This window comes from Opisthocomus hoazin, chromosome 3 (genome assembly GCF_030867145.1).
Source record: "Opisthocomus hoazin isolate bOpiHoa1 chromosome 3, bOpiHoa1.hap1, whole genome shotgun sequence".
NCBI lineage: Eukaryota > Metazoa > Chordata > Aves > Opisthocomiformes > Opisthocomidae > Opisthocomus > Opisthocomus hoazin.
The window spans coordinates 106558267-106585918 of record NC_134416.1 but is presented as its reverse complement, the minus strand read 5'-3'; the positions used below and the strand labels follow the sequence as shown (position 1 = coordinate 106585918).

The window sequence follows — 27652 nt, the reverse complement described above, 5'->3', positions numbered from 1 at the left end:
CTTCCTGCCCCAGCCGCGCCCGGCGGGCGATGGAGGGCGCCGAGGAGGAGGCGCTGGTGCGGTGCCCCGTGTGCCTGCGGGAGCTGCCGGGCTCGCACATCAACCCGCACCTGGACCGCTGCTTGCGGGCCGCAGAGGGCGAGGCGGAGCCGGGCGCGTCCCCCCCCTGCAAGCGGCCGCGCCTCGCCGCCGCCCCGCCGGGCAGCCGGGCGGACGGGGAGCGGGAGGAGGCCCGCCCGGCCGCCGTCTGCTCCCTCTTCCACAAGGGCCGCGGCGGCGGGCAGAGCCCCGCAGCGCCCGGCGGGAAGAGCGGGGCGCGGCGGGAGGAGGCCGCCGTGAGGGCGGAGGCCGGGGGCCCGGCGGCGGCGGGCAGCGGGGCGAGCCTGGCGCGGAAGCTGGAGGGGAAGCCGCTGGCCGAGCGGCTGCGGCCGGACACGCTGGGGGACTACGTGGGGCAGGAGCGGGTGCTGGGGGCGCAGACGCTGCTGCGGTCGCTGCTGGAGTCCCACGAGATCCCCTCGCTCGTCCTCTGGGGGCCGCCGGGCTGCGGGAAGGTGAGTGGCGCCCGCCGGGCCCCGCCGGCTGCTCTCCGGGCCCGGGGGCGGCGGTCAGCGGCCGGGCGCGGGGCCGCGCCGGGCTGGGCCTGCGGGCCGCGCTGCGTGGCCTGCGGGGCTGACGAACGCCCGAGCGCGGGAGCTGGTTATTTTCCTGGTTTCCCTCTTTTTTTTTCTTTGCTTCCCTCTTTTTTTTTTTTTTCTGCTTCCTGCTTTCCCTCTCTTTTTTTCTTTGCTTCCTCCTTTCCCTCTTTTTTTTTGCTTGGCTTCCTCCTTTCCCTGTTTTTTTTTTGCTTGGCTTCCTCCTTTCCCTCTTTTTTTTTTGCTTGGCTTCCTCCTTTCCCTCTTTTTTTTTTTTCTTGGCTTCCTCCTTTCCCTCTTTTTTTTTTTCTTGGCTTCCTCCTTTCCCTCTTTTTTTTTTTTCTTGGCTTCCTCCTTTCCCTCTTTTTTTTTTCTTGGCTTCCTCCTTTCCCTCTTTTTTTTTTTTTTTCTTGGCTTCCTCCTTTCCCTCTTTTTTCTTTTCTTGGCTTCCTCCTTTCCCTCTTTTTTTCTTTTCTTGGCTTCCTCCTTTCCCTCTTTTTTTTTTTTTCTTGGCTTCCTCCTTTCCCTCTTTTTTTTTTTTTCTTGGCTTCCTCCTTTCCCTCTTTTTTTTTTTTCTTGGCTTCCTCCTTTCCCTCTTTTTTTTTATTTCTTTGCTCCCTGGTTTCTTGGCTGCCTCTATGATGTCTTGGTGTGGGGTGATGCCCTCAAGCTTTCATCTGGATTCCAAAAACGCATCCTGCCTCCTGAATGGAGCCGAAGCGGCTTGCCTCCACCAGCCCCGCTCTCTGCACCTCGCGCCTTGCGTACGCGCCCGTGTTGGTTTCATGCGGTTCAGATTTGGTAAACTCCCAAGCTGTTAGCTAAAAACACAGAAACCCAGAAAACGGGCAACAAAACAGAATCTGTAAAAACATTTAGGAAATGAGGAGAAACAGTGGCTGGTGTAGGGTTGCTTTACCTCACGGATTCTGGCCCCTGAGGTGTGGAAGGGAGGTAACGCTGTGGCCCAGCACTCACCCACCTAGAAGCAAACCCTTGGTGGTCTTTGCAGGGTCCGACTGCTGCCTGCTCTTGTTCTGCCTCTTCTGGGACACCGGGCGCTGACCCTGGTGAACCCCAAAAGGCACTAATTACACAGCAGTGAAGGGATCCGCAGCCGTAGCACCAAGTTTTGCATATTAAATACATATAGATAGTTGCCACAGTTATGCGTAAGAGCATGTGTGGGAAAGCTGGGACAGGGAAAAGCATGGCTAATGAATTCATGCTAGTAGAGAAGTTAAGGACAGAGCGGCAGCTTGCTCTTCTCCACATACTTACTTGAAGGTAAAAATAGGCTTTAAAATAAAAGAGGATAGATTTAGATTAGATATAAGAAAGAAATCCTTCACTATGAGGGTGGTGAGGCACTGACAGAGGTGGCCCAGAGAAGTTGTGGATGCCCTGTCCCTGGCAGTGTTCAAGGCCAGGTTGGATGGGGCTTTGAGCAACCTGGACTAGTGGAAGGTGTCCCTGCCCATGGCAGGGGAGTTGGAACTAAATGATCTATAAGGTCCCTTCCAAGCCATGCTGTGATTCTTTGTATGGTATTTGAGCAATAATGCAAGTTAATCACAGTTAATAAGGAGCAGGTGTGAGAATAATTGATAGATGAACACCATTAGTAATGATGCAACAGGTTGTTTAAGCTAGATAACATATACCTGAAAAGAACCATCTGGTGAACTTAAATAATGGCCACTTTCCTTAAAATAGTAAGGTAATACCAGAAACAGAGAGATCAGAGGAGCTGAGGTAAAGAAGGGCTATTTCTAAAAATTCGTTAAAGGAGAGGTGAATTGACTGAAGCAAGATGGCCAGAGAGAGAAGTGGAATTCTTGAATAAATAGGAATCCACCTTATTGAATTAGTAATGCGGTCAGGGGCCTGCTTCTGTAGTTATTCATATTATTCTGTGTTTGGTTTCTTGTTACCTGTGTCAACAGTGTCTGCTTGCTCTTCCTTCAAGCCTTTTTCCTTAGAAAAAAATGCTGTTACAGTGGTAACGAAGCAAAGGCCACATACAGTCTCTGGAAATTAGATCTGACTTCAGTGACCTTTGGGTTGTGATCTGATGAACCCACCTTTTTTGGCTGTGGAAGTGCCTTTTCATGAGCTTGTGACAGCTTATGCTTGTGTTTCAGGTCTTCTCTAGGAAGCTTCTGTAGTACTAAGACTGTCTTTGAATAAGGGGTGGTCTGTTTCATGCCTGTAATAACACAGCTTGCACTCTGCTTTCTTTGTGACCCATCTTCCTCACCCGTATGCCTTATGCAGAGTTGTATTCAGTAAGCTTGCTTCTCACAGGGTTTAAATTCTACTGCTCATCAGTCATCTGACCCTCCTCAAGACTGTGCCTTTTGCCCCGTCAAGGAACAGTTCCACAACTTACCTGTTACATTTTCTCTCTCCAAGTACTTAAGCTGTTGGTTAGATCATCTCCTTTCTAGGTTATTCCTTCTCAACAAACGGTTTGAAGTCTATATGCTTTCAGCTAGCTCTTGATGGACCATCCATTCCTGGCTGAACATGAAATTCCTACTGAAAAAGTTGAGCTTTTCCCTTCACCCATGCCTATCAATACTTCTAGGACAGTGCTAGAGTATAATTTTGTCCTGGGCCACCTTCTGCATAAATTGTATTGTCTGTCTCAGGTAAATGGCTGTAAATTCTATCCTTCACTTGGATATTTTTTATTACACTTCTGCCCTTACAGATTTAACTTGCAAGCCAATATAGTCCCACAAAAGATGGAAAAAGAAGTGCGTGGTTGCCTGCCTGCGTCGATCACTTTCCATTTGGATTGTTTGCGTGTAACATGTCTAAGAAAACATTTCATGAGGAAGTAACCTGAAACGGGTGGAGGATGGACGGATGAAAAGGAAGCGTATTTCTCTTGCTGTGTGAAGAATCACATAACTTAGTGCTTGAAACTTGAAAGATCTTGTGAAGGAGAAATAAATATTCTCACTGCCTCAGGACCAGGTTGGACTGATAATCAAGAACAACTTCTGTTTAGTACAGTCTTTTTCAAGAAATAATTGCGCCTTATGTAGCTTCAGATGTAACAAGCCCACATGCCAAGCTCTGCCCACCAAAGAAAACAGCCTTACATTAGAGGGTAGGTGCTAAAATAGGAGTATGATTAGATACGTTGGTCTAAATTCAGCAGTGCTGTGTAAGATGGTTGTAGACTTCTCAAACCTCTTCACACTCCTGCGACCTGTTTATTGCCACCCACCTATGCTTTCTTCCATTTCTACAGCCAAACGCCACACTAACCGATACTTTTTTTGAAAAGGGTAGAGCAGGACTAAGAAAAAAACCAACAAATAACTGGAGATGACATTGATCCACGGGGCCAAATTTCAAATTAATTTCTATATTATTTGTCAGTCTGTACCTTTATGAGAAGCAGTAGTTCAACAGACTTTTTCTAAGCAAGAAGAGAATGATCTTGGCTATTAAACTGCTGTAAATGCAGTATTTCATATTGTGGGTCAAGAGTACTTTCAGAGAATTTTTATTATTAAAGTAATAAAGCTAGGTGGCTGAATAAAAATACATGTGCTTTGTACTGCTCTGCCCGAGTTGATTTCGGCATCAGCTGCACTTGAGTATTCGAGGAAGCGCAGTTGAAAAGACAAGATCAGGGTACTTCTGTTGTGAGTGTGTTTTCGTTTGAGTGTCCATCTGTATTGCATCTTCCTATTTTAAGGGAGCATGATCTTTGTACTTGTAATTTGCCATCCTAATTTCTTAGGAAGCCAAGGTGCTCTAGGTGAAAAGGCTTTGACTCTTAGTGTTTGTTTTTACTTTTGTCACGATCACGTGTTGAACACAAGAACATATTTTCTTCTCCTAAGAAGCTGACCAGGCACAGGCCAGAAGAAGAAGAAACACTGCCTCAAAGGGATGCCGTGGTTATTAACTTAAGAACAGTTAGCTTGTTCATCCTGACTATGCAAATTTTTAAAAGCCTGTATGAATCCTCGTGTAATCCGAGTCAGCCATGCTGTGATTCATGACACCTTAATGCAGGGATTTAGATTTTTGCTTGTCTGCCACGGGGCACCAATTTTAGTAAAGAGTTAGCAGGGGGACACAGCGTAACTTGAGCACTGAGTAATTTTGCTGCCACAGATACGGTTTAAGCCTCATAAACCCGGACATTCTGTAATTTAAATACGGTAAATATTCCCTCTTATGTTTCTGTTCACCAAGAAAAAATGTAGGCAGCAAGTGTCTGGAACCTTCTCCCTACAGAAGATAAGACAAAGAGCATTCACGCATGATTTTCTGGGGTCCATATCAGCAATCTAGTACTAAGGTAAAATATGCCGCGTTGCTATGAGTGCAAAACATTAAATACCCCAGTAAGTGGTCTTTGAAGTTTCTATCAAATCTCCACTGAGCTTAAATTGTATTTCTAGGACTCCGTTGTAGTTCTTTTCTTTGTTTTTTTGTTTTTTAAGACTTTGCTATATGACACATTGAAACACAGACAGCAAGTCCAGCTTACGTATTTTGCTCCCAGGATATTTATCGTCCCTTCCCTCCAGCGTTTCCTGATTTGCTAATTCAAGTGATTACCTAAATGGCTATTTGATTACTTGAGTGTATTTCATCTTCTCTTACTCCTGCTGCTTGGGGCCTGATTTGAACCGTTTGAAGTAATGAATTGTTTTGATTGATTACCATGGAATTTTTAACTGAAAATTCATGTCTTTTACAGTAGCGTAGAGTGAAAGTCCCGAACAACTCTGAAAAACGGGTTTGTCTTTGGAGTTGCCTGGGAGCAGTCTTCAACTACAGTGTGCTTGATTTTGTTACCTAGCTATATCAGGAATAATTTAGGGTAGCTCTCTAGGAAGAGAAAACTGGAAGAGAAAATACAATTGTATTTGTGAAGCAGATGGAATATAAGGAGACGAATCTGGATGCAGCAAATGAAGGCACAGCTCCATGTCAGTAAACATTATGCAATGACCTTGCCTCTGTTTATGCCTGGTTGGACTTGGATCCTGGAAGTGCTGCAAACCATGCGCTGTGGCTGTTGTTCAGTGACACTTTACTCCTCCAGTAGTCTCACAGTGGGCTATTTGGGGTGAGAGGAACCAAAGAAGACGGGTAAGAATAGCATCTGCCCTTACATAAATGCCAACTGCTGCCACTTTTGATGGCGTTTGTCTCTATAGACCGTGTCCCTGGGCCATGTTCATCTGCTGTCCTGCAGGTCTCGTTTAGACGTAGCCCATCTCATCACTTGTGACGCAGTGCGGTGGCTTGGGGTCAGCTCAGCAGCGTTGGGTAGGACAGACCGCAGCTTTTTAAGCCGCATCCCAGGGATCTGCTTCCCTGGCTGGCATCCAGGGATGCTGGCACTGTTGGTGTCTCACTCGGGGCAGTGAGACAGAGTTGGCCTTTCCTGACTGCTCATCAACCACAGTATGGCCCCGCTGCCTGCAAAGGGAGGGGTGAGGGTGAGGAGAGGCTGTTGATGGCAACACCATGTAAGCAAAGATATGGAAATCCTGGCCAGAATAAAGCAAGAGGCAAAAATACAGGGGAAAGTCATGGTCAGAGGGCAGCAGAAGAAAGCAGAGTGCCAGTTCAGAACTCTGATAACGTAGTTTAGACCCTACAGGTCTGTATGTGTAGCTAGCCTGGTGGGCTTGTGTTTTGCACTAGGCTGTCAGACTTTTGTTATCCCTGCCTCAAACATAGTTAACACTGTGGTTTGCTCTGGAACAAACCAGCAAAGTCACTTGGTGGGGAAGCCTAGATGCCATCTAGATTATCCCTTGCTGCGCTGCAGGCTATCCACTAGTGCAGATCTGTGCCAGATCTGCTTTGGTCACCTGAACATGGCCTGGCAGACCATGCAGCCTTGTTGGGAGAAGCATGTATGTTGTAAGGGCTTGTCCAGGTACGAGAAGAGCTCTTGCACCAGTGAGCTCCCATGAATGCCAGCTCCCCGTGAAGAGGCTGTGAGGCTGGAGCAGAAGGACCGTGAGCTGTTCTGCATACCTCGCAGGAGCTTTCTGACATGGCTGCTGAACACAGGATAGATGTAACCTGAGAGACCATGTGTTTTCTGTGATTGACTTCTACAATGGCTGTTTTGCTCAATTTATGCAATTTAAGAATGAATAAGGAAAGTCTTGAGCAGACAGCCATAGGCAGGTCCCTAAACAAGATCTACCTGATCTTCCACAAGAGTGAGGTAAGGATGACCCTAGGTTTCACAGTCAACTTCTTGGCTGGAGTCTTCTTGGCTATGATCTGACCATATATCCTGATCTCCTCCCAATTTTTTCAATTCCACTTTCTGAAGAGAGTTAGGCAGTACCACACTTTATTCCTTGAAGGGGCTTTGGTGAGCTAATGCAGTGGGGATAATTTAATGACCTGGCAAAGAGGTGCAAAAGTAAAAATACCACCTTACTTCTAGGCAGGTAGTGTTAGTCATTGGACATCAGCATCAGTAGGACAGGCTTAATTTGTATTTGCTTTTTAGTATTTTCTTCCAGCTGTGGGTGTGAGGTTGCTTTGACTCGGGGCAGCACAGAGAATAGGGAAATAGGTTACACTCAAAGAGAGTTGCCCAGTCAAGAAAATTTGTGGATATACAGGAAATTCTTGTCTCCTAGTACAAGCATCCAACTAAGCGAAACAGCAAATCTGATTGACTGATCTGCTCTGACAGTGTGAGGTGTGTGGAGCCAAGCACGCTTTGTGAGTTACGTGTATTTCATCCATAACTCTTGCCAAAGCCTGGAAGAACTGGTGGCATAGTTGCTGGGAGTGGGCTTGCTTGGCTATTTTTGTTGGTTGGTGGGTGGGGTTTTGTAAATCTCAGATGGTTTCAGCCTTTGGGAAAGTATATTCTTCTTTGGGCTGACATGAAGAAATGTGCGGGATGGCGGAGGAGAGCTTCAGTAGGGAAGTGTTAGTTCTGTGTGTGATGGATCTGGAAATAAGTGACCACAGGCTCGAGCTGGAAGTGTTACTCGTTGGTGAGTAATGGTTCTGCGTTTCTGGGGGGATATGTTTCAGAACAGCACCTTGTGATGGCATTTCTTTAGTCTGTCTAAACAGAGAAGTCAGCAAGGTCTTGCAATTTTCAGCGTAAAACTTGAGATGATAGATGTGAGTTTGGGCAGTTGGTGGGATAATGGAAGAAAACAGAATGATTTCTACAAGGGACCGAGGGTATTACCCTGCGAGCTTTGTAAAGTGCAATTTTTAGTGAAGTTAGCAAAAGGTTAATTTGCAGGATCACCCTAATTGATACAAATACCACTTAATTTACAGGAAACAATACTTCTGCTCCTCCCCATAAGGAAAAAACATGATCTAAAGAAGAAACACCTGTATAATGAAAGGAGCAGAATATCAACTTGTTCAGATTTCCTCTTCCTGCTGCTTGTGCTGGTTCTGATGCGGATGTATTCATTCATATTGAATTGCAACAACAGTGTCACAGTGTTAAAAGCCTTTTTTTCTAATGTAACAATCAAACTTGCTTCAAAATTTATTTCAGATGATGAAGGATGTTCAGTGTGTTCTCTCCTGCCTTATTCCATATCGGATTTTTAATTGTCTTCTTATTCCTCAAATCCATTGCTGCTGAATTTCGTGAGAGAAACTAGGGGTTTAGCATACTAGTTGCAGTTCTGTGTAGTGCCTTCATACTTAGGCTACCCTGCTAAAGCTAGACTCCACTGGGTTGCATGTCCCCTAGGTTGTAACCTGATAGTAACAAAGAGGGGGAAAACAGTGTAGCGTGTTACTGACTTCTGCTTGAGATGACAGGAGAAAAAGCAGCATAAAAACTTGAGCTCGTGGGAAATAACAGGCTCGCAGAGGAATGGGGAAAGTTCAACCTGTATGTGATGGCAGTTTGGCTTGCCAAAGGATTGATTGTGTGTAACAGAAGGAAGAGGCCATGAACACGCCTGTCCGTGGCGAGCACTGCTTTTGAAAGGCAATGTATGTTATTCTTACTACAGCCTTCGTTGACCCAGCAGTTGGCAGAGCTGGAGGGGTACATGCTGGCTAAGCTGTGCAGCAGCTTTCAAGTAGATTCTTGGTCTAAACAATAACTTTCAAACAAATCTCTGTGTATTTTTTTCCCCCCCTAAATTAGGGGTAGAAATATGGACTCCTGTGCATGTGTTTATAAACAGTTCCTTGCTGCTTTTTTGTTAATTATCAAAACTATCAGTGACCTGGTGAATGAGGGATGGGATGCATGTGAGCTACCAGTTCAAGTGGAGCTAGGAGAATAATAGCCACTTGATTCCTCCCCCGGCACTTTTAGAGAAGGAAGAGGTACATTTTTCCTTTTTCATCTCCAAATTTGACGTGTTGGGGGTTTCCATGCTTTCAGTGATGTTTAAGGCCTGGGTGCATCCTCTGAAGGTACATTCAGGAGGGTTGGACTAGATGACCCATAGAGGTCCCTTCCAACCCCTACTATTCTGTGATTCTGTGATTCAGAATCAGGGCCCTTTTGTAAGGAAACTCCAACTTTGGTTTTATTTTGTTAGCTTGGTTTCAAAGATAGTTTCACTTTTGTTTCTTTGGTTTCCCAGATCTTCCTGATTTCCGTAGGCTTTGCTGCAAGCGTGTCTTTCCAGTCCTCTGGTCTTCTGCAGCAAGACAAGGAGGGGAGGGGCTGGTGCTCTGAGCTCCAAGGGGTGAGAAAGGATCTGACACGGGATGCGAGTCTTGGATCAGGACGTGAAATGACACCTTTTCTGAAGACAATCAGGAAGCCCTTACTAAAACTAAAGCAAGAATAAATAGCGATACATCCTCCCCCTTAGCCTCCCCTTTGCCATCTTGGGCTGGTTGCCATTTCAGGGGCGAGGAGATCCATTAAAGAGACAGAGCAGTGCTGCACTGATAGCTGTGTGGTTGCTTCTGCAGCCTCCCTGCAAGAGGATCAAGCTGGTGGGACCTGCAGCTTTAACCTCAGGACTTGGAATATCCTCTGAAGCAGTTTCATCAGCACCTGTCCCACTCCTCATCTGCTGTGACTCTCCAGTCTCCTTGGGCCCCTTTGATAGAAGAGGGAGCTCAAGGGAGGAATCACCTGTTTAGCAGTACTTTCAAACAGAGATAGGCTCTGCTTGGGACATGCAGACACACCTGCCTTTGCTAAGGGTTGTGAAGGAAAGTCTGAAAATTATGCCTGTGGCGTGTTCAGGTGTAGTGAATCTGCCTAGTAGGTAGCACTGGAGGTTGCTGCTGTGCTTTGGTAGGCTCAGTGAAATTCCCCGTGAATAAATTCTGATTTGAAGGAGTTGTCTATAAGGAAAGAAAAACAACGTAGCTGCTCACTAAAACCAGCTGACAGTTTCAGTCAGCTGCTTTTTACTTCCCTAGGACACCATTTGATTACTGTTGACTGTTTAAAGAGTTACATTTTTGTAAGTATTCATGTCATTTTTCAGTACTAATATTTTCATGCTTTGTAGAGAACTGCTTTCTGATTAATTTCTTGTTTATGTGCAGTGGAACTACAAAAGGCTTTAAGTAACAACATTGTAGCTTTTTATTTCCTAAATGTGGTTGCACTGTAAACTCTCCTGCGGGTGTCTTGGGGTAGTCCACCTCTTTATCCATGAACATACTCTGCGAAATAACTGCACAGCAAATTGCCATCAGCCCATCTTCTGTGACAGAAATGTATTTGGCGAAGAGTTCTCCTTCCATGGTAAAGGAGACAGCTGTCGTTGCTGGCTTTTTTCAGTCTTGTGACTGAAGATGTCTGGTGCCTAAAAGTGCAGCCGTTAGAAATGCAGCGGTGGAGCTACCTCTAGCAGGGAGTTTTTAAGTCTTCTGTGTGCTAGAACAGCATGAACTGAAATACCTTACTCTATAAACTGTCAACACTCTCCCAGTGTCCAGAACTTATAGCTTTGTTCTTCACGTGTTTCCTTCGAATGCGTACTTTCTGTGTCCAAAACTATTTTTACAAAGCTTTCTCCTGTTGCTGTTTCAGACTACGCTGGCACACATCATAGCCAACAGCAGCAAAAAGAATGGCACGAGGTTTGTGACACTGTCGGCCACAAGTGCCAAGACAAATGATGTTCGAGATGTCATCAGCCAGGCCCAGAATGAAAAAAGACTCTTCAAGAGAAAAACCATCCTATTTATTGACGAGATCCATCGTTTCAATAAATCTCAGCAGGTATAGTACTATACCACTTTTTGGAAAAAGGCTTTGTCAGCACTTCCATAAAATTTCCTGCTGTGTCTTATAGCTTGCTTTGGGTTTTTGATTTTAATGTTAATGTTTTTAGTAGATGAATTAGGAAGAAACATAAATATTAAATTCTGTAACTATCTTCGAATCAATGATTAATTATTGTGATTCAGAAGTCCAAGCTATGCTTATAGTTGACTTACGTGCTGGGCTTTGTGACATTTTTCTGAAATATTACTTCTGCAAAGTCATGTTAATAATGTTTCCCATACATGTCTTCATTTCAGTATTCTCCCTGGGGGTAGCATTCTGCATTACCTTTAAAAAAGTCTGGAATGTGAATGTGCCTGGGGTGTTTGTTTGGTTTAGTGTTGTCCCCTCTCTTTGTGAGAAAAGACACCGTGATACCATTAAAAAACAAAAACAGACCATTGTCTTGACATGAAGCTAGAATTCTATATTACAGGTAGCAGTTTCTATATCAAACCATACTCCTGTAGTTTTCTGAGCCATCCTACAGAATTATGTAGGGACTGTGGCACTAAAGATTGGTTCAAAGACTATTTAGAAGTAGGCTCACTGTTTGTTATATTTAGTAAGACAATTTCATGATATCTTACGTTTGCCAAGCAATAAACCACAGTCACATAAACGAAAAGTTTGCAGGTTTTTGACAGTTTCTTTTCAGCTGATAGGGTCATTCTCAGTGCAAGCGTGAGGTACTGAGGTGAACAGCCCGTAACGCGCTGCGTGTGCGAAATTAAATCATGTAGATAGCTGAGCAGATGAGCTGCCTTGTCAGTGAGGTTATTTGTCATACCAACAGGGAACCCGAAGACCCACAAGACACGAAAAACGTAGCCTACTCACATGGGATGTTTCAGGTTGTCATTGATTGAGATCAGCTTTTTCTGCTTCCCTCCCATCTCCAGGACACTTTCCTTCCTCACGTCGAGTGTGGTACGGTGACCCTGATAGGAGCGACCACAGAAAACCCTTCCTTCCAAGTTAACGCCGCTCTTCTGAGCCGATGCCGGGTGATCGTCCTGGAGAAGCTCTCGGTTGAAGCGATGGAGGCGATTCTGATGCGGGCCGTCAGGTCTTTAGGGGTCCAGGTTTTGGGCCAGGGCGACCAGCGCGGCAGCTCTGCGACTGGCAGCAGCAGCGAGAGCTCGGAGTGAGTACTTTATGGGCTGCAGGGTGTTAACGCACGCAGCCCGAGGAACTGACCGCCTGCCAGGGAGAGAATGAAGCAGTTGGGGGTGGGAAGAGAAACCCTAGCCACTCCTGATAGTAAAGAAAAGAAGTGGCAGCATATGGCAGGGGCAGGGGGTGACAGGAGAGAGAGAATTCAAAGCACTGGCTCGCTCCAACCAAAACATAGTCTCACCATCTGGATTAGGAGAGTTTTATACTTGGATCTGTAGCTCCTGACTCACCCTCCCAGGATATTTAAATCGGTTCTGCTGCTGAGGATTTGCTGTGGAAGCCTGTAACTGCGTCTTTGTCATGTCCTAATGTGTGTTACTTTTTGCTACTGGTTGTAAAAGCATCGTGTTACCATTAAGTGGTGGATAGGGCATCCCCTCTTAAAATAATTTGGAAGTGCCTGACGAAAGTTTGTTATTTCCTGAGAATTTTTTTTTTAATAAGATCAGGGAGGATTCTGCTGTTCTTCAGTTCAGGATAAATGCTGAGGGTGTGTTTTATGGTATTCTGTGGGGAGAGGGAGCTATTGCTGTGAGGTGTTAGTAGATTGTTTTCACAGAGACTTTATTTTTCTCTGCTTCTTGTTGTCCCAGCCAGATAGAGTCACATTAAAAAAATGAGGTCCAGGTTTGTCCATAAGGAATGTTGCCTGCCTTCTGAAATGGCTAGCTGGCAAATCAGAATAATGCTTGGCACTGCGTTACTTTCGTGCAAATTATTGCAGTTCCTTCATGTTAATGCTTGTCTGTACTCCAAGTAATTTACAGTGTATTGGCGTGGTGGTAATTGGGCAGGCACTCCATATGAAATAAATGAGGGGGAATCCACTCTGTTCTTTAGCTTTGTCACAGAATGTAAGCACTAAGAGTTGCTAACCTGAATGCTGCGGTCCAGGCAGGGAAGGAAAGCTATTCCCTTTTTATTTTTAGGGTACCCTGCCTCATGGTTTACTTGTTTGTAACTTTTACATGCTGTAGTAATGTGAGTTTTGGACGTAGTAATGTGAATTTTAGAAGCGAGGGCAGTACTGCATGTCAGCCTTAATGTCCCGGCACAGCTGTGGCTGTGGCCGCACCCGGACTGAGGTTGGGAGACTTTCCTTTCTGTGCAGGATTAACGTACAAGGCATAGTTTCAGCTGCAGTTGTTTGGGTTTGGGTTTCGCTAGACCCTCCGTGTCTGTAACCTCCCTTTAGCTAGGGATGATTTACACAGCACGGTGTGGTGCTTCATCAAACTGAAAGAAGTCTGGCAGGCAGAGCGTCAGACTAGCACAGTTTCAGAAATCTGTCCATGGAGAGAGAGGGCCCCACCTCCAATGGCTAACGTGGTAGTGAAGCCTTTAAAAATAAAAACAGGGTTCAGAATTTAGGAGCATTTGTTGCACTTGGGTCTTTCTTGTCTTTCCTGTTGCTGCCTGGTTCTGTTCTGTAGTTGATACATATTATTGCTAATGAGTTAGGTTTTTTATAAGCCGTCCTGTCCCTTGCTGTGGTTCCGGTTCACATTCCAGAGCTGGAAAAGGAGCTGTAAGGCAGCATGTCCCCAAATGTGGGATGTGCCCACTTTGAAAATGCTGCAGCCGGAAGGCAGAAGAGATGTGTACACTGAATTTTTCATTTCATTTCCCATGTGAGTCTCCCTTCCCAAAGCACGGAAGTGTAATGTGGAGTCCTGCATGCGCTGCTTGGCCTCAGTTTATCAGATGGCCTTGGTGTCACATCACTTGTCTGACACGGTGGCTGACCTAGATGAGATTTTCAAGAAAAGAATGATTCTTCATGGTCTTTCAAAGAATGATGCTTCATGGTCTCTCCTATTACCTTGAGGAAGAAGGTGAAAGTGGACAAGGGGCAATGGGCACAAACTGAGGCACAGGAAGTTCCGTCTGAACATGAGGAAGAACTTCTTCCCTCTGAGGGTGACGGAGCCCTGGCCCAGGCTGCCCAGGGAGGCTGTGGAGTCTCCTTCTCTGGAGATACTCAAGACCCGCCTGGACAAGGTCCAGCAGCCTGCTGTAGGTGACCCTGCTTGGGCAGGGGGCTTGGACTAGATGACCCACAGAGGTCCCTTCCAACCCCTGCTATTCTGTGATTCTGTGATTCTTCCTTAGTCTCTACAGGCATCTTCTGTGCTCAACGAGAATGCAGCCATCGCTGAGTGATTCAGTAGGTTTCATCGTCTCTGCACTCCATGCACGTGGCAGCAGTTATCAAAAGGAATTCACGCTCTGCCTGAATCTGTTGCCTTAAATCTTCTTGGTGGCTTTTTGTTACCTGGCTTCCACCATCGCTGCAGGTTTCTGATGAGGTTAGGTCACCTGGCTTCTCTTTCATCCCGCTGTGGCCTTTTCTTGCTGTAAAGCTGAAACAGAGCTAGCAGGAGGTGTTACCTACTGTGGTATCTCCTTCTTTGTTACGTAATCACGCTCATAAAGTTTCTTTGACAGTTTTTATGTTAGTTACTGGATTTATTTAGGATAAGATGTGCTTTGTGTAGTATTTTCATCAACTTCACTGCCATCAAATTGTGCCTCAGTAAATTAAACTTAAAGGTGGGGGAATATGAAAGGAAGAAAAATACTCGTGAAGAAGAAAAGTGAGGAGAAGTCAATGTTAACAACGCTTTATGTTGCTGAATCTTTGCTTGTGCTTTCTGCAATTTACGCTGTCTCAGTAACGGCACAAACTGTTCCATGTGTACACTGATTACTATACTTGTACTGTGTCAGCGTTGGAAGAAATCAAATTCTTTTTTTCTTGCCTTTTTGTTTTTGTCGTTGAAGTGTTGGCCTCAGAGTGGTATCTCTAATTGAAGGTAGGCAGTGAACTAGGTGGTGAGTTAAAGTATTTGAAGTTAGATAGCACAGAAGGCACACAGCTGTGGGAAATGAAAGGATCCCCAGTTTCCTGTTGACAAGCCCAGCCATCCTGCAGTTCAGCTAATTAGTGGCTGTATCACAAGTACTGACAGGTTCTGAATTCACAGGTTTGTAAATGACAGGGATGAAGATGGGCTTCCTTTGGGTCATCAGTGTTCAACACCTGCTTGATAATTATTCCATTTATGGAACATCCATCCAATTTCCTTGCAGTAAATGGAGTTGCTGGGGTGAGAGCTGAGATTCAAAGACAGTGCTGTAAGGCAGTGAGCAACGCATATCCCACTGCAGGATTTCAGGTGAAGAACTGCATTTGCCTGTAAAAACGCTGCAGTCTGTCAAGGAGTGAGTGTAGTGAGAATAACTGCACTGAGAAAATAAGAAAGTACTGATTAATATGTGAAAGAAGCAGTGGGTACTTTATCTCATGTTCTGCTCAATTATTTTTAAATCTGTCATCATACGGGTTCTCCTTGCTGGGACTTGTATTTACTCTCTGATATTGCTGACACCCTCTCGTCGTTGGCTCAAAACCTGCGGTGTTGTACAGGCTTTATGGGTAGTTGGTCACACGTTTCGTGTTGATTCTTGGCACAAACTGTCTTGAGGGTACAGACATAAGGAGGAATTGGAAGAAGGATTTATTATCCTGTAGTGGTAGTTTTCCATCCCTTAAGCAGTGTATCGCCTTCAGCTCAGTGAGTGATGAGTCCCGGGGTGTCCCTTTGGGCTTGTTTATGTTTTTGTCTCCAAGTATCATCAGTTACAAGGTACCAACATTGAGTATTACCTCCCAGTGGGTGTTCAGTGTTAATTTTGGAGAGTGAAAAGAATACGAGATTGCCCATCTGCAAGAGGATCAGGATCTTGGGAAGAGGTCAGAAAGCGTGGGAGTTACTGTGCCTTGCAGTTCTAGGGTGTGCAGAAGTCGGGTAAAGTGGAAGGGTGTGGGGCATTTGAGCTTCTGAGGACAGGGTGGGCTTAAAAATGTAAAATACAACGAGCGTCTTTTGGAAGCCAAGGTATTGAAATAATTGTCACCCTGATTTTGAAATCAGGCTCCTGCCTAGTGAAATTAAATCATAAAAAAATGGAATTTAAGATTTTTAATTCCTCAGACAAAATAACTGAATTCAGTTATACCGAGTATAAAATTTATTATTTTGAAATACTGAGTGCGGACGGAGCTATTATGGTACAGGGAAGCATCATGTTGTTTTCAACTAGTGATTCTCATCAATATACTGCCCAAACAGCTTGTATGTGGAAATTTTCTGTGTTTATTCTTGTTCTTCATCGTCTCCTGTATGTCGTGCTGTTGTTGTAGACGTGACCTAATCAGCCTAATACAGAATAATACATTATTTGGAGCGGAATTTCCGTTATCAATAGGTTGTAACTTGGATTTCACAGTGGAAGTGGACAAGACCCTTGCTTGTAACCAGATTTTCTGTACTTCCTTGTGCGTATTTGTTCCAGTTCCTGTAATACCAATTCCTTGTGTGGAGTCAGCTGGGCGCTCAGAGTCCTACAGGGAAATTGAAGAGACAGGAACACAACTCAGCTTTCTTGCCCAGCTTCTAATTAGCAAATAAATGGCAAAAGTGATCTGAGGCCTCACCTTTGTTTGGGACAGACTGTTCATAGCTTCTTGCAAGGGTAGTACCTGCTGTTGAGCACCCTAAGCACTTCTCCACTTGCAGTCACAGAGTGCGGTTGTGGGTGTTGGTGTGAGGAAGCCTTAAGGGCACTGTGTCCAGTTCTGGGCTCCCCAGTTCAAGAAAGATGAAGAGCTACTGGAGAGAGTCCAGCGGAGGGCTACGAGGATGGTGAGGGGACTGGAGCATCTGTCCTACGAGGAGAGGTTGAGGGAGCTGGGCTTGTTCAGCCTGAAGAAGAGAAGGCTGTGAGGGGACCTTATAAATGCTTACAAATATCTGCAGGGTGGGTGTCAGGAGGACGGGGCCAGACTCTTTTCAGTGGTGCCCAGTGACAGGACAAGGGGCAACGGGCACGAACTGAGGCACAGGAAGTTCCGTCTGAACATGAGGAAGAACTTCTTCCCTCTGAGGGTGACGGAGCCCTGGAACAGGCTGCCCAGGGAGGTTGTGGAGTCTCCTTCTCTGGAGATATTCCAGACCTGCCTGGACAAGGTCCTGTGCAGCCTGCTCTGGGTGACCCTGCTTGGGCAGGGGGTTGGACTGGGTGACCCACAGAGGTCCCTTCCAACCCCGACCATTCTGTGATTCTGTGATTCTCTACCAACAGCCAGCGAACAGCTCAGTCCTTGCAGGTGAAACCTTCTCTCCAGTCTGCCCTGCTGGTGTATCCAAAGGGTTTGCAGCATATTGGGTTTTGTTCCCTGTTGGTGGAGGTATTTAGCAGGAGGACATCTGTGTGTAGCGACTGCTGGGTTTTTTAAAAATAGCTTTTGCTTTCTTTGCTGGCTTCTTTCATTTCATATAGAAAAATCTGGGGCCCATCTGTAGTGCTGAGGGGTGAATGTTGCTCCTTGATTTTCAAGGAATTTGATGCATGAGATTCTTGACTGAGTAAGTCCCTGTGCTGTTATATTTTTCTGCTTCCCTGTTCAAACACAGAGGAGGCGTTTGAAACACGTTGGAGAAAGTGTGGTTATTTTGGAGTGCCACAGTGTGTGCGTGTTAATTTTTTTTTTTCTAGCTTTATCAAATACGTGAGAAATAGGAGATGGAAATAAAAGTATGACAAGATGTCTGTGTGTATATAGATAGATTTATTTTTCCCACAGGGCGAGATTCCTGCTGCCTACTCTCTGCAGCATGGGTTATGACCCTAGAAGACATTTGGCGGCCTTCACTTGCAGTGGTGTGGATTAAGATTGCAGATCTACAAGCTTGTCCCTCTCACGTGTAGGCATGAGAGGGTTGAATACTGACTGTTGAAGTTCTTCCAGCACTCGCTGTCTTTTTTCTTTTGTGTGATGAGTGGAAAGTGGGTTTGCAAGGAGGAAGAGGAAGCAAGTAGTGAAGATTAGTGGATACGTGTGTCTGGGAACCCTGTCATTGCCGTTTTGTACACCACTGCTAATAGCAGCAATAAATCTTTCTGGTAAATGAAGTGCAGGGCTGTTGTGAATCCTTAATTATTTGGCACAGAAGGGCTTCATAAGAAGTTGCCTCTGACACCAAGCTCTGTGCGTTAATCTCCGCTGATACGTGTCACTCTTGATTTTCCATGCAGTACTAAAAATGGCAAAGTTAGGGCCATTACTTAATGCCATGTCTTAACCCCACCAGCTGCTGTTTCCAGATCAGATCAGTTGTACCCTCTGCCTGGCAAACACCTTAGCCATTACCTTGTCTACATAACTCAAGTTTGAGGGTCAAATCCTCAGCAGCACGCATGTGAAATGTGCAGAAGCGAGTTGGTTTGCGTGTGCCCTGCCGGTGGGGACTGCAGCACGGCGAACGAAAACCTGGAGAAGGAGCTGGAGGACTTTGGTACTTTCCCAGATTTTTCATAGACCTGCTGTGAGGTCTCAGGAGAGCCTTCATCTGTTGCTGCATTTCTCAGCTCTTCCCATCTTTTCGTTTAGATTGTGTGTTCACTGGAATTTGGCCTTTTTTGGGGTGTTTGTGTAGGCCTGGCACACTTAGAGTAGTGGGCAGCAAGAACAGTGACTTCCTAGTGAAGATATTTTTTGTACCCCTGTGACTGAGTTGTAGCACTTGTTACCATTTAAAAAAAGAATGTAAGATGCATATATGCTTTGCAATGTAAATAATCCTCCCAATTATTGCTTTTCAAAGAACATCTGACAGCAGCTCTTGCTGCTGGTAGTTAGCTCAAAACCTTATGCTTATTACTTTATACCTCACTGTATTCTGTCACATGCACATGGATAGCTTCCTACTTTTTAATTGTCCTTCCAACAAGGAATTTGAAGTGCTAGCCGTGAAATGCTGATGGAGTAAAACCTTGTAAAGTTCAGCTGGCTGTGCCAGAATTGTGCTCTGGCAAAACCCTAACCCTGGTTTTCATAGAACTTAATGAGATGAGGAAAAATAAGGGGAGTTAGGTAGGTGAGAGCTCCTGCGCTGCTTTTTTCGTGTGAAATTGTATTTTAATATGTATTGAGGCAGGAGGAAGAGGGGTGAGGTCCCACGGTGTTCTCGCAGGCTCTGCAATGCTTAGTCATGACAGAAGGAGTTAAGAACAAAACTTCAACCCAGCTGCCTCTCAGCAAACTTTGTGAAGAAACGCCACCTCTAGCATGATTCGTGAGGAGAGGCCCATGATGGGGGCTAACAGCGTGTGGTTATTCTCTTGCAGACTCCCAGTGTACATAGAGGAGAAGGCTCTGAACACCCTAGCCTACCTTTGTGACGGCGATGCGAGGACGGCACTGAACGGGCTCCAGTTAGCGGTTCAGGCCAGATTAGCAGTGGGGAAGACCACTGCTTTGAATGTGACCAAAGGTGGTTCTGCAGAGGGCATTCTGATAACAGAAGAGCACGTAAAGGAAGGGCTACAGCGATCTCACATCCTGTATGACCGAGCAGGTGAGTACCGGATGCAGTTTCTGACCTGCAGTGTTCTCAAGAGCTGATAGCCTCTATAATTTCTATTTCTTCTCCCCTTTTTTGTACCAGCCGCTCTGGTGAAACAGTGGTTGCACTGAAATCTGACCTAAAAATTACTTTTCCTTTACAGTGTAGCAGGCTCACTCAGAAATTCCTGCTAAACAGCGTTTCCTCTTACCGCTTAGGAAGTGTAGGTTGGTGGAGACACGTAGTTGCTGCCTTGCAAACAGTTGCATGGTGAAATTATTTGTTCTTTAAGGTTGTTAGAATATCATCTTTTAGGAGGGCTGCAATATAAAGAATGTCATCTTTTAGGAGGGCTGCAATATAAAGAGGGAGAAGTAATTTGATGAGGAGATCTGTTCTCGAAGGGTTGGAAATCTTCCATTGCACTTCTGCTCCTTTGAAGGTCTTGGAAGTGCTCACATTTACAACAATATGTTCTGTGAGAAGCTGAGCAGCTCACTTTTACAACAATATGTTCTGTGGAAGCTGAGCAGTTTGCCTTATTTTTAGAGTCGCTTTATAAGGTAATGAATTTCGTAGCTTGCTTAGGGCAGGTCACGTAAATCTTAATTGCATATAAGGCTTCCTAACGTGATAACCACTCTTGCTGAATTTGTGACCTGGCAATGTCAGGCACTGCAATAGTTGACCATTTTATGCGAGAGGGTTAAAAATCAGTGAGTGAATATTGGAGATCAGGTAAATCCCCTTGAAGGCTTACGCTAGTTCTTCAGCAATACTTGAATCACCGTGTGATACAGTATCAAATGGTTATGCCAAGCAGTATTGGGACAGCTGATTGATTTTTGTTTTGCCACTGTTACCTGGTGTGCTCAGTTAACTGTCGCTACTCAAAATCTCAAATTTCTTGAGGTTGTGTGTGACGTGCATGTGCCTGCTGGCAGTCTGCTTGCTACGAAGAGGAAGTGATGGCTCCTTGTCAGGAAAAAGTCGGCTCGGCAGATATTGATACGGTGGCAGCTGGGAAGTGGAGGGTAAGCAGGGGGACGGAGAAGAAAAATTTTATAGGACCTATGGCAGGAAGAGGTCATGATTAAGAGGGAGCAGAAAATCTGACCAGTTTACTGGCCCGAGTCCCTTGCGTCGTGTGGGTCCCTCGTGTGTTTGCTGTCGCCTTGTGGCCGCTGCCACGCAGAGCTCTTGGCTGCGCCCAGCGCTCCTACGCCTACGGATTCCCTCGGAGATGGCGCGGAGTGCCTCTTGCTGAGGCTTGAGGACCACCATGTGTCAGCCCCTTCTCCGTGACAGGAATCCTTCGAGCTCTGTGTGGGGGTTTGGTGAAAGTTCTGGTTTTCTTGATGAATGCCAAAAAGCCTGCGATAGATATTCTCACAATAGCAGGTTGCCTAAGGACGTGCCTTTACAAAACTCCTCTCTTTGGCAGAGTAGTCCGTGTCTTGGTTGACCATTCTTGTCCAGAGTAGAGATACCTGGTTGTCCTTTTGTGTACAAAGGGCTTCTGGAGAGAGGCTGCTGTATACATAAAGACACTTTTCTAGCATCTTTTAGCAAATACTTCTTGAATCACAGTGCTTGTGGTGGAATCTGCACTCTTCTGATATGGTGTCCCTTATAAAACGAAGGGAGATGATGCTGTCTGATCATGATAGCAGCAGCGTGCGTTTGAGTGTACTGCGTTCATGTAGAAAGCGCCAAAAAAGCGTGTTCAGAGTTGTGTAAATACGGAATTTTCATTTCACATAATTGTTTTGCTCACCTTCAGCAAAATTGGGCAAATATATGTAGTTACGCATTCTTTTCTGTGCTTTCACGAAGGAAATTATTTGTAATCCAGTCATTAGGTGATTGTTCTGATCCGTGTGCAGACAAGTAGAGACAAGATCTTTGTGCAGGTAATTGATGTGTTTTAGCTGGAGGGACAAAGAAACAGCTCTAGTCAAATTTTACTCCCAGGAGTGGCATTTGCAGTGTGAGTGGAAACAAAACTATTTAGTCATATTTTAGCTTTTCATTGCATTTTTAAAAATTTTACTTTTTGGAGAAAATTATGCAGCAACCAATTTAATTGCAATTAAATGCAGATGGACAAAGACTAGATATTTAAAATAGGAGTTGTATTGCCTCTTCTTCCTCTTACGTCTTGTGTCTTACTGCTAATACTGATTTAACAGCAAATACTAAAGATAAATATCAGAATAATTGCAGGATTTTAACTCAGCATCTATGTGGTAACATGGCTTCACTTTGCTAAAGACTGGGAATGTGTTAAACTGGAGATAATTTATTCTGTAATCTGGAACACGTTTGTTCCTTCCTTTTCTATGGAGAAGGTGTCTCACATCATCGTGTTTGTTTGCCAGCTTTATTCTTTTCTGCTGGACCAGAATGAGAAGTCTTTTTACCCATGCTGTCTTTCTAGTCCTTCTTCCAGGGCTTTCTTCTGTCTTTTATCGGTGAGCAGTTGGTGTTGACCTTTGGCTGAGACAGACAGGAGACAGTGTGAGATAGGGACTGATGCTTGACTTTTGTGGTGCCAACAGGGATTGCTTAAGAATTCCAGATATTAATTATGGTCAGTGAATGAAGCCTGTTTTCTACCAATAAGACTTTAGATGAATTAACACCTGAAGTAAATTAGCTGGAAAACTCTTCGTGAGCACATGAAGCGATTCAGGGGCACAAAACTGGAAATCAACAAAATTTATTCATCTATATACATTAGACACTAGAAAATCCTGTCCTTCACAAAGCCTCTGTGCAGTATCTTCTTTCTATGAAGAAAGATATTTGCCTTTGTGGAAATTGCATAGAGCAAATGTATTTTGATTCCAAATACTCTTTAGAGTTTTGATTTCAAGAGGTATCCGGGATGCAGAACAAGAGTGATAGAGAAGTTTGCACGTGTCTGTCTCCCAGCTCAATTTGTAAGGCCAAAATCTATATATTGGCTAACGAGTCTGAGAGACAGAACAAATAAATAAAGGTCTGTAAAAGGTTCTGTCTAATTTTTTTAAACTGCTTCTGGGATCTCACTTTGAAAATGTAAACTGTTTTTTTTTTTAAAGGAAACATAAAACCTCTGTTCAACTGTAACTGTATTTTGTCTATAATTAAAACTGCATATAAAGTACAGCTGCACAGTTTTTCTGAAGAATTCCAAGTACAATGTGTAAGTATTGTCATTACGTTGATGGCTCGGTCACCAACATTAACATTGTGAGGAAAGACTTAAAGGGAGAACGCTGTCCCCTTCCTCAGGCACGTACTCTGAAATACCTCACAGGTACAAATCTCTGGTCCCAACTCATCCTCTGGATTCTTTCTGCCTCTCCAGTTGGCATCTCCAAGTACGACACTCCATGGTAGCCCAAACAGCGCGTAAAAGCATTCCAGCAAAAAGAATCTGGGCGAGTGCAACCTCTGGAGATATTTAAAGGCCATCTTCCTGACTTTTAAGAGACCAAGAGACGCCTTTTCCAAGAGGACGATGCGCGTTCAGCTGCTGGGGTTTATTGCTGCTAACTCAAGTGTTGTGACGGAGCACGGACACGCTGTTTGTGTTGGCACCAGTAGTGGCTGCGTACCGCAGGGCTCTTTGTGTGGAGGCCGATCAGAAATAGCTGTCTGCCAGCAGCGTGTGCAGAATTCCCCGTGGAACCACGCTACGAGCAGCGGTGCAGGAAGGCGGACCCGGGTTCTGACCTGGGAGGTGGAGGTCTCCCAGGCTACGAAAGGAGCAATCGCAGCGGTGTGGGGGCTTTGGTTTCTGAACTCATGCGTGCGGCCTTTTGTTTTGCAGGACCCACAAGCGACGGCGACGTGTTCTGCTGTGGCCCTCGGGCTGTAAATCCTTCTACCCGCAGGAAGAAGAGAAATGTTAACAGATGGCTGTGCGTGCAGCCAGTTGCCTTTATTACACACAGTTAGCTGTGAGCCACGGAATGCCAGGCACTTTGAAAAACAGAAAAGGCGGATTATGTGGGAAGTTTAACAGCAGTATCACAGGGAAATACTCGTGCAAGTCTGATTAAAAGAAATGCATAAGAATCAAAACCAGCTGCATGAAGAATTGCAAGCAGGAAGGGTCTCATTCAGGGTTTGTAATGTTGGCCGTGTATTTTGAACTGTAACCCTGAAAGATCTGTTAAATGAATCACAGAATGGTGGGGGTTGGAAGGGACCTCTGTGGGTCACGCAGCCCAACCCCCTGCCCAAGCAGGGTCACCCACAGCAGGCTGCACAGGACCTTGTCCAGGCGGGGCTGGAATATCTCCGGAGAAGGAGACTCCACAGCCTCCCTGGGCAGCCTGGGCCAGGGCTCCGTCACCCTCAGAGGGAAGAAGTTCTTCCTCCTGTTCAGACGGAACTTCCTCTGCTTCAGTTTGTGCCCATTGCCCCTTGTCCTGTCACTGGGCACCACTGAAAAGAGTCTGGCCCCGTCCTCCTGACACCCACCCTGCAGATATTTATAAGCATTTCTAAGGTCCCCTCGCACCCTTCTCTTCTCCAGGCTGAACAAGCCCAGCTCCCTCAGCCTCTCCTCGTAGGAGAGATGCTCCAGTCCCCTTACCATCCTCGTAGCCCTCCGCTGGACTCTCTCCAGTAGCTCTTCATCTTTCATGAAGTGGGGAGCCCAGAACTGGACAGAGTACTCCAGATGGGGCCTCACTAGGGCAGTGTAGAGGGGAAGGAGAACCTCCAATGGCTTGCTTTCTCCTTGGAGTCTGTATCTAATTTTATACTGAACTTTAATGTTAAAAAAAATTCCTTGTAAATAATTCAGTCTTCCCACCTCTTACTTAGTCTGGCATTTCAGGCAGTTGGCTTTTTTGTTTCATTCTGTTCATGGTTTTTTGTTTGAGCTGCTTAGTTTTCAGGGCCCTTCCAGTAGTGCAGGTGTCTGCAAGTGAACCCAGCATTTCACAGGGGCTTGTCAGGGTTGTGTGCTGCGATCCTGTTTCCCCCAGATCGTGTCATGTGCCATCATTGTACAGCCACAGCAGCGTTTCCTTTGTTCCCCCGTATAATACAGCAAATGCGTGTCTGATTTACTGCAATTTTACTTGCAAGTTTTACTTGATGCGAAATATCTTTTTTCTAAAATATCACTAGTGTATAGAACTGGATTTCTGTGATTATTCTGTTGTCTTCTCAGAGCTGTGTGCCTGTCCAAAAGCAGTGGTCAGTGGTTTATATGTGCTCATACTCTTTGTCAGCTAGGAAATATTAATATAGAATCTTCTTCCTAGCTGCTTAAAATATTGGTATTTTTATTCTTTTGAAGGAAAGGTCATTAGGTTACCAAAACCAAATTGTTTGCCTTGTAATGTTTAAAAAAAAAAAACCCTCCTTTTCATCTGCTGTTGCTCTGTTCTGCTTGTGTAGTGGAATGTTCCATGTGGCAAAGCGTGAAGCTGCTGAAAACGTTAATGAACACCAGAATTAAGTATACATGAAAAGAACTTGAAAAAGCAGGTTGTGTTTACGTACTGTGATCCAGTAAAATATATTCTGTTCCCTTAAATGCATTTCACTTGATTTCCCCCTAACAGCTCTGTGTATGTCTTCTCCCCTGTTCTGAATAGGAGAAGAACATTACAATTGCATCTCTGCGCTGCATAAGTCCATGAGAGGCTCCGATGAAAATGCTTCTCTTTACTGGCTCGCTCGAATGCTTGAAGGTGGTGAGGATCCACTCTACGTGGCAAGGAGGCTGGTGAGGTTTGCAAGCGAAGATATAGGTCAGTATTTGCAGTATTTCATGTTGGAATATTGTGTTGAATGAAGATCTGCCAGGCTTCTGGTTTCCAAAAACTGATGTTTGGAAAAAAAAAAATAACCACAAAACTGCGATACCCCAAATAGGTACAAAATACTGAAATGCTCCACATCCACCAAAAGCTTGGAATGTGCAGGCAGAGACCTACATGTGGTGTCATTGTGGTGATTACCTGTTGCAGGCGAAGCAAGGGTTTTTTAGGTCAGGTTTTGATAGTGTATTAATATGGATTCTTTTAAAGTCTAGCGATTGTAGGTCACCAGTAAGCTTGTGTCACAGAAAATGTGTATTTTGGGGATGTCTGGTTTTTTAATGACCGTGGAAGGTGAATGCTTACCCCGACTTGCGAATTTCAGATTTGATAGCTGGCTCCCTAGTTGTAAGACATCTTGATTGATGTACCCAAAGTAACAGACGCAGCAACACGTTTAGTAAATATGTGGCAGGTGAAGAGTTATGAGATCTGGGAAGCTATGCCTATATAGCAATATTTCCCCATTTCTTTCTCACCTCCAGAAAGTCAGCGGATCGTACGCTGGCAGCTGCTGCTCAGGCTGCCACGGTGTGGCAGCAGATTCAGACTGTAAATCACGCCCATGATTTAGACCTTTCTTGGGGGGGGGACAGACAGAAGGAGGAAGGCTGTGGATGGAGGGAGTACATCTTATGTAGAGCAAAGCGTTGTACCAGAAGTTCCAACATCTGAGAAAGCAACTTTGAGACATGTGTGGCTAACCTTCCGTGTCACAGGAGGGGGGAAAGAAGGAAAGGAAGGACAGGAAGAAAGAAGGAAAGAGATGGTAACTAAAGTAAACTGGCTTTAACCTGCTTCTATCTGATCCCTTATTGCAGGGCTGGCAGATCCTCTGGCTTTAACACAAGCAGTTGCTGCCTATCAAGGCTGTCACTTTATTGGAATGCCAGAATGTGAGGTAAAGGCTTCGTTAATTTACTGATTTTTAAAGTACTGCAAATTGTAAAATCTAGGTGTAATTGTAAGAAGAAGCAGAGATTGCAAGGACAAGACAAATTTAATTACTTGTTCATTCGGCATGCCTCTTCTCTGACAAGAGACCACTGTAGCTCTTAAAATAGATGCTGTAATTTGAAATAAAATTCCCTGCGTATTTGTTGCTAAAACGTGGTGTGTGAACTGAAGCGATTTTGCTCTGTCCATTTTTTCTCTGTTATAAATGAAGTGATATGTAGTGTTGTTCTAAATTGGCTATTCTTTTCTAGTTGTGAAAAATCACAAAGAACTGTGTTGCTGTTAAATAATAATACTCATATTGCAGCAGCAGGGAGAGGTCAGGTTAAAAACATAACCCCCGTCACACTACACAACCTGACTAACAGACCTTTTCGCAAAGAGCTGGAAAGAAGTCGTTTAACGTTCTCCCTTTTGTCCTTTCCAGGTCATTCTAGCACAATGTGTAGTGTATTTTGCCAGAGCACCAAAGTCTATAGAGGTGTACAGGGCGTACAGCAATGTCAAAGAGTGTCTAAGGACGCACACGGGACCGCTGCCGCCTGTTCCGCTGCACCTGAGAAATGCCCCAACGAGGCTCATGAAGAACCTGGGCTATGGTAAAGGCTATAAATATAACCCCATGTACAAGACACCTGTAGAGCAGGACTATCTGCCAGAAGAGCTGAAAGGAACAGACTTCTTCAGGGAACGAGAAACGTGACGGCCTTGCTCTGAATGGGTTCTGATTTTATGACTCGTGTATTTGTACTGGGATGGAAATTCCCCGTATAGTTTCAGCCGTCTCTTACTGTGGTTGAAAGTGTTAAGCCACTGAGCCTTTCAGATACTTTCATATCCTTCTGGTTTTACTACTGTCTGAAGGTGTTTTGTAAAAAATTGTAAAAAATTGCAATTGGGCAGTGCAGAAATGCAAAAAATAAGCTTTATCAGCATAGTGCCATCGCCCTCTGGTTCAAATGAAAGGCAGAAAAAAATGAGAGACTTGTATTTCTGGCTCTTGGCGTGAGATGAGGAATATCATTGTGCTGCTTTTTGAAATCAGCATCTATTTCAGATTCTGAGAATGTTTATTTTCTGGAAAAATAGCACATTGTGCCCCCCTGCTAAAATACGGTAAAAAAAATAATTACAGTGTAATTCTTGCTCTTATGTTCCAGAGACTAATTTTGTACAACAACATTTATTAAACCAATAAAGTTGTTAAAAATAGTGTCTATGCCTTTATTTAAATATTCTTATGACAGCAGCGTGGTTTTGAAAGCTTGAAGTTCCTTTAACTTCATCACCCCTACTTTCCAGAGCAAGTTTAAATCATTTTGGAAGTAGAATAGTCATAAAAATTGCTGAAATATGTTAGCTTTTGAAGTTGTATCACTTAAATTT

The 27652-nt window shown here is 44.8% G+C and overlaps 1 protein-coding gene across 1 annotated transcript; it reads left to right on the top strand.

Annotated features, from left to right (window-relative positions):
* WRNIP1 (WRN helicase interacting protein 1) lies at positions 1-27463 on the top strand. The gene is made up of 7 exons (XM_075417176.1): positions 1-554; positions 10651-10842; positions 11790-12034; positions 19261-19490; positions 25085-25240; positions 26131-26210; positions 26694-27463. Exons 1-7 carry the CDS (start codon positions 30-32, stop codon positions 26967-26969), a joined length of 1704 nt encoding a protein of 567 aa, XP_075273291.1. The 5' UTR covers positions 1-29; the 3' UTR covers positions 26970-27463.
* The last annotated feature ends 189 nt before the right edge of the window (positions 27464-27652 follow it).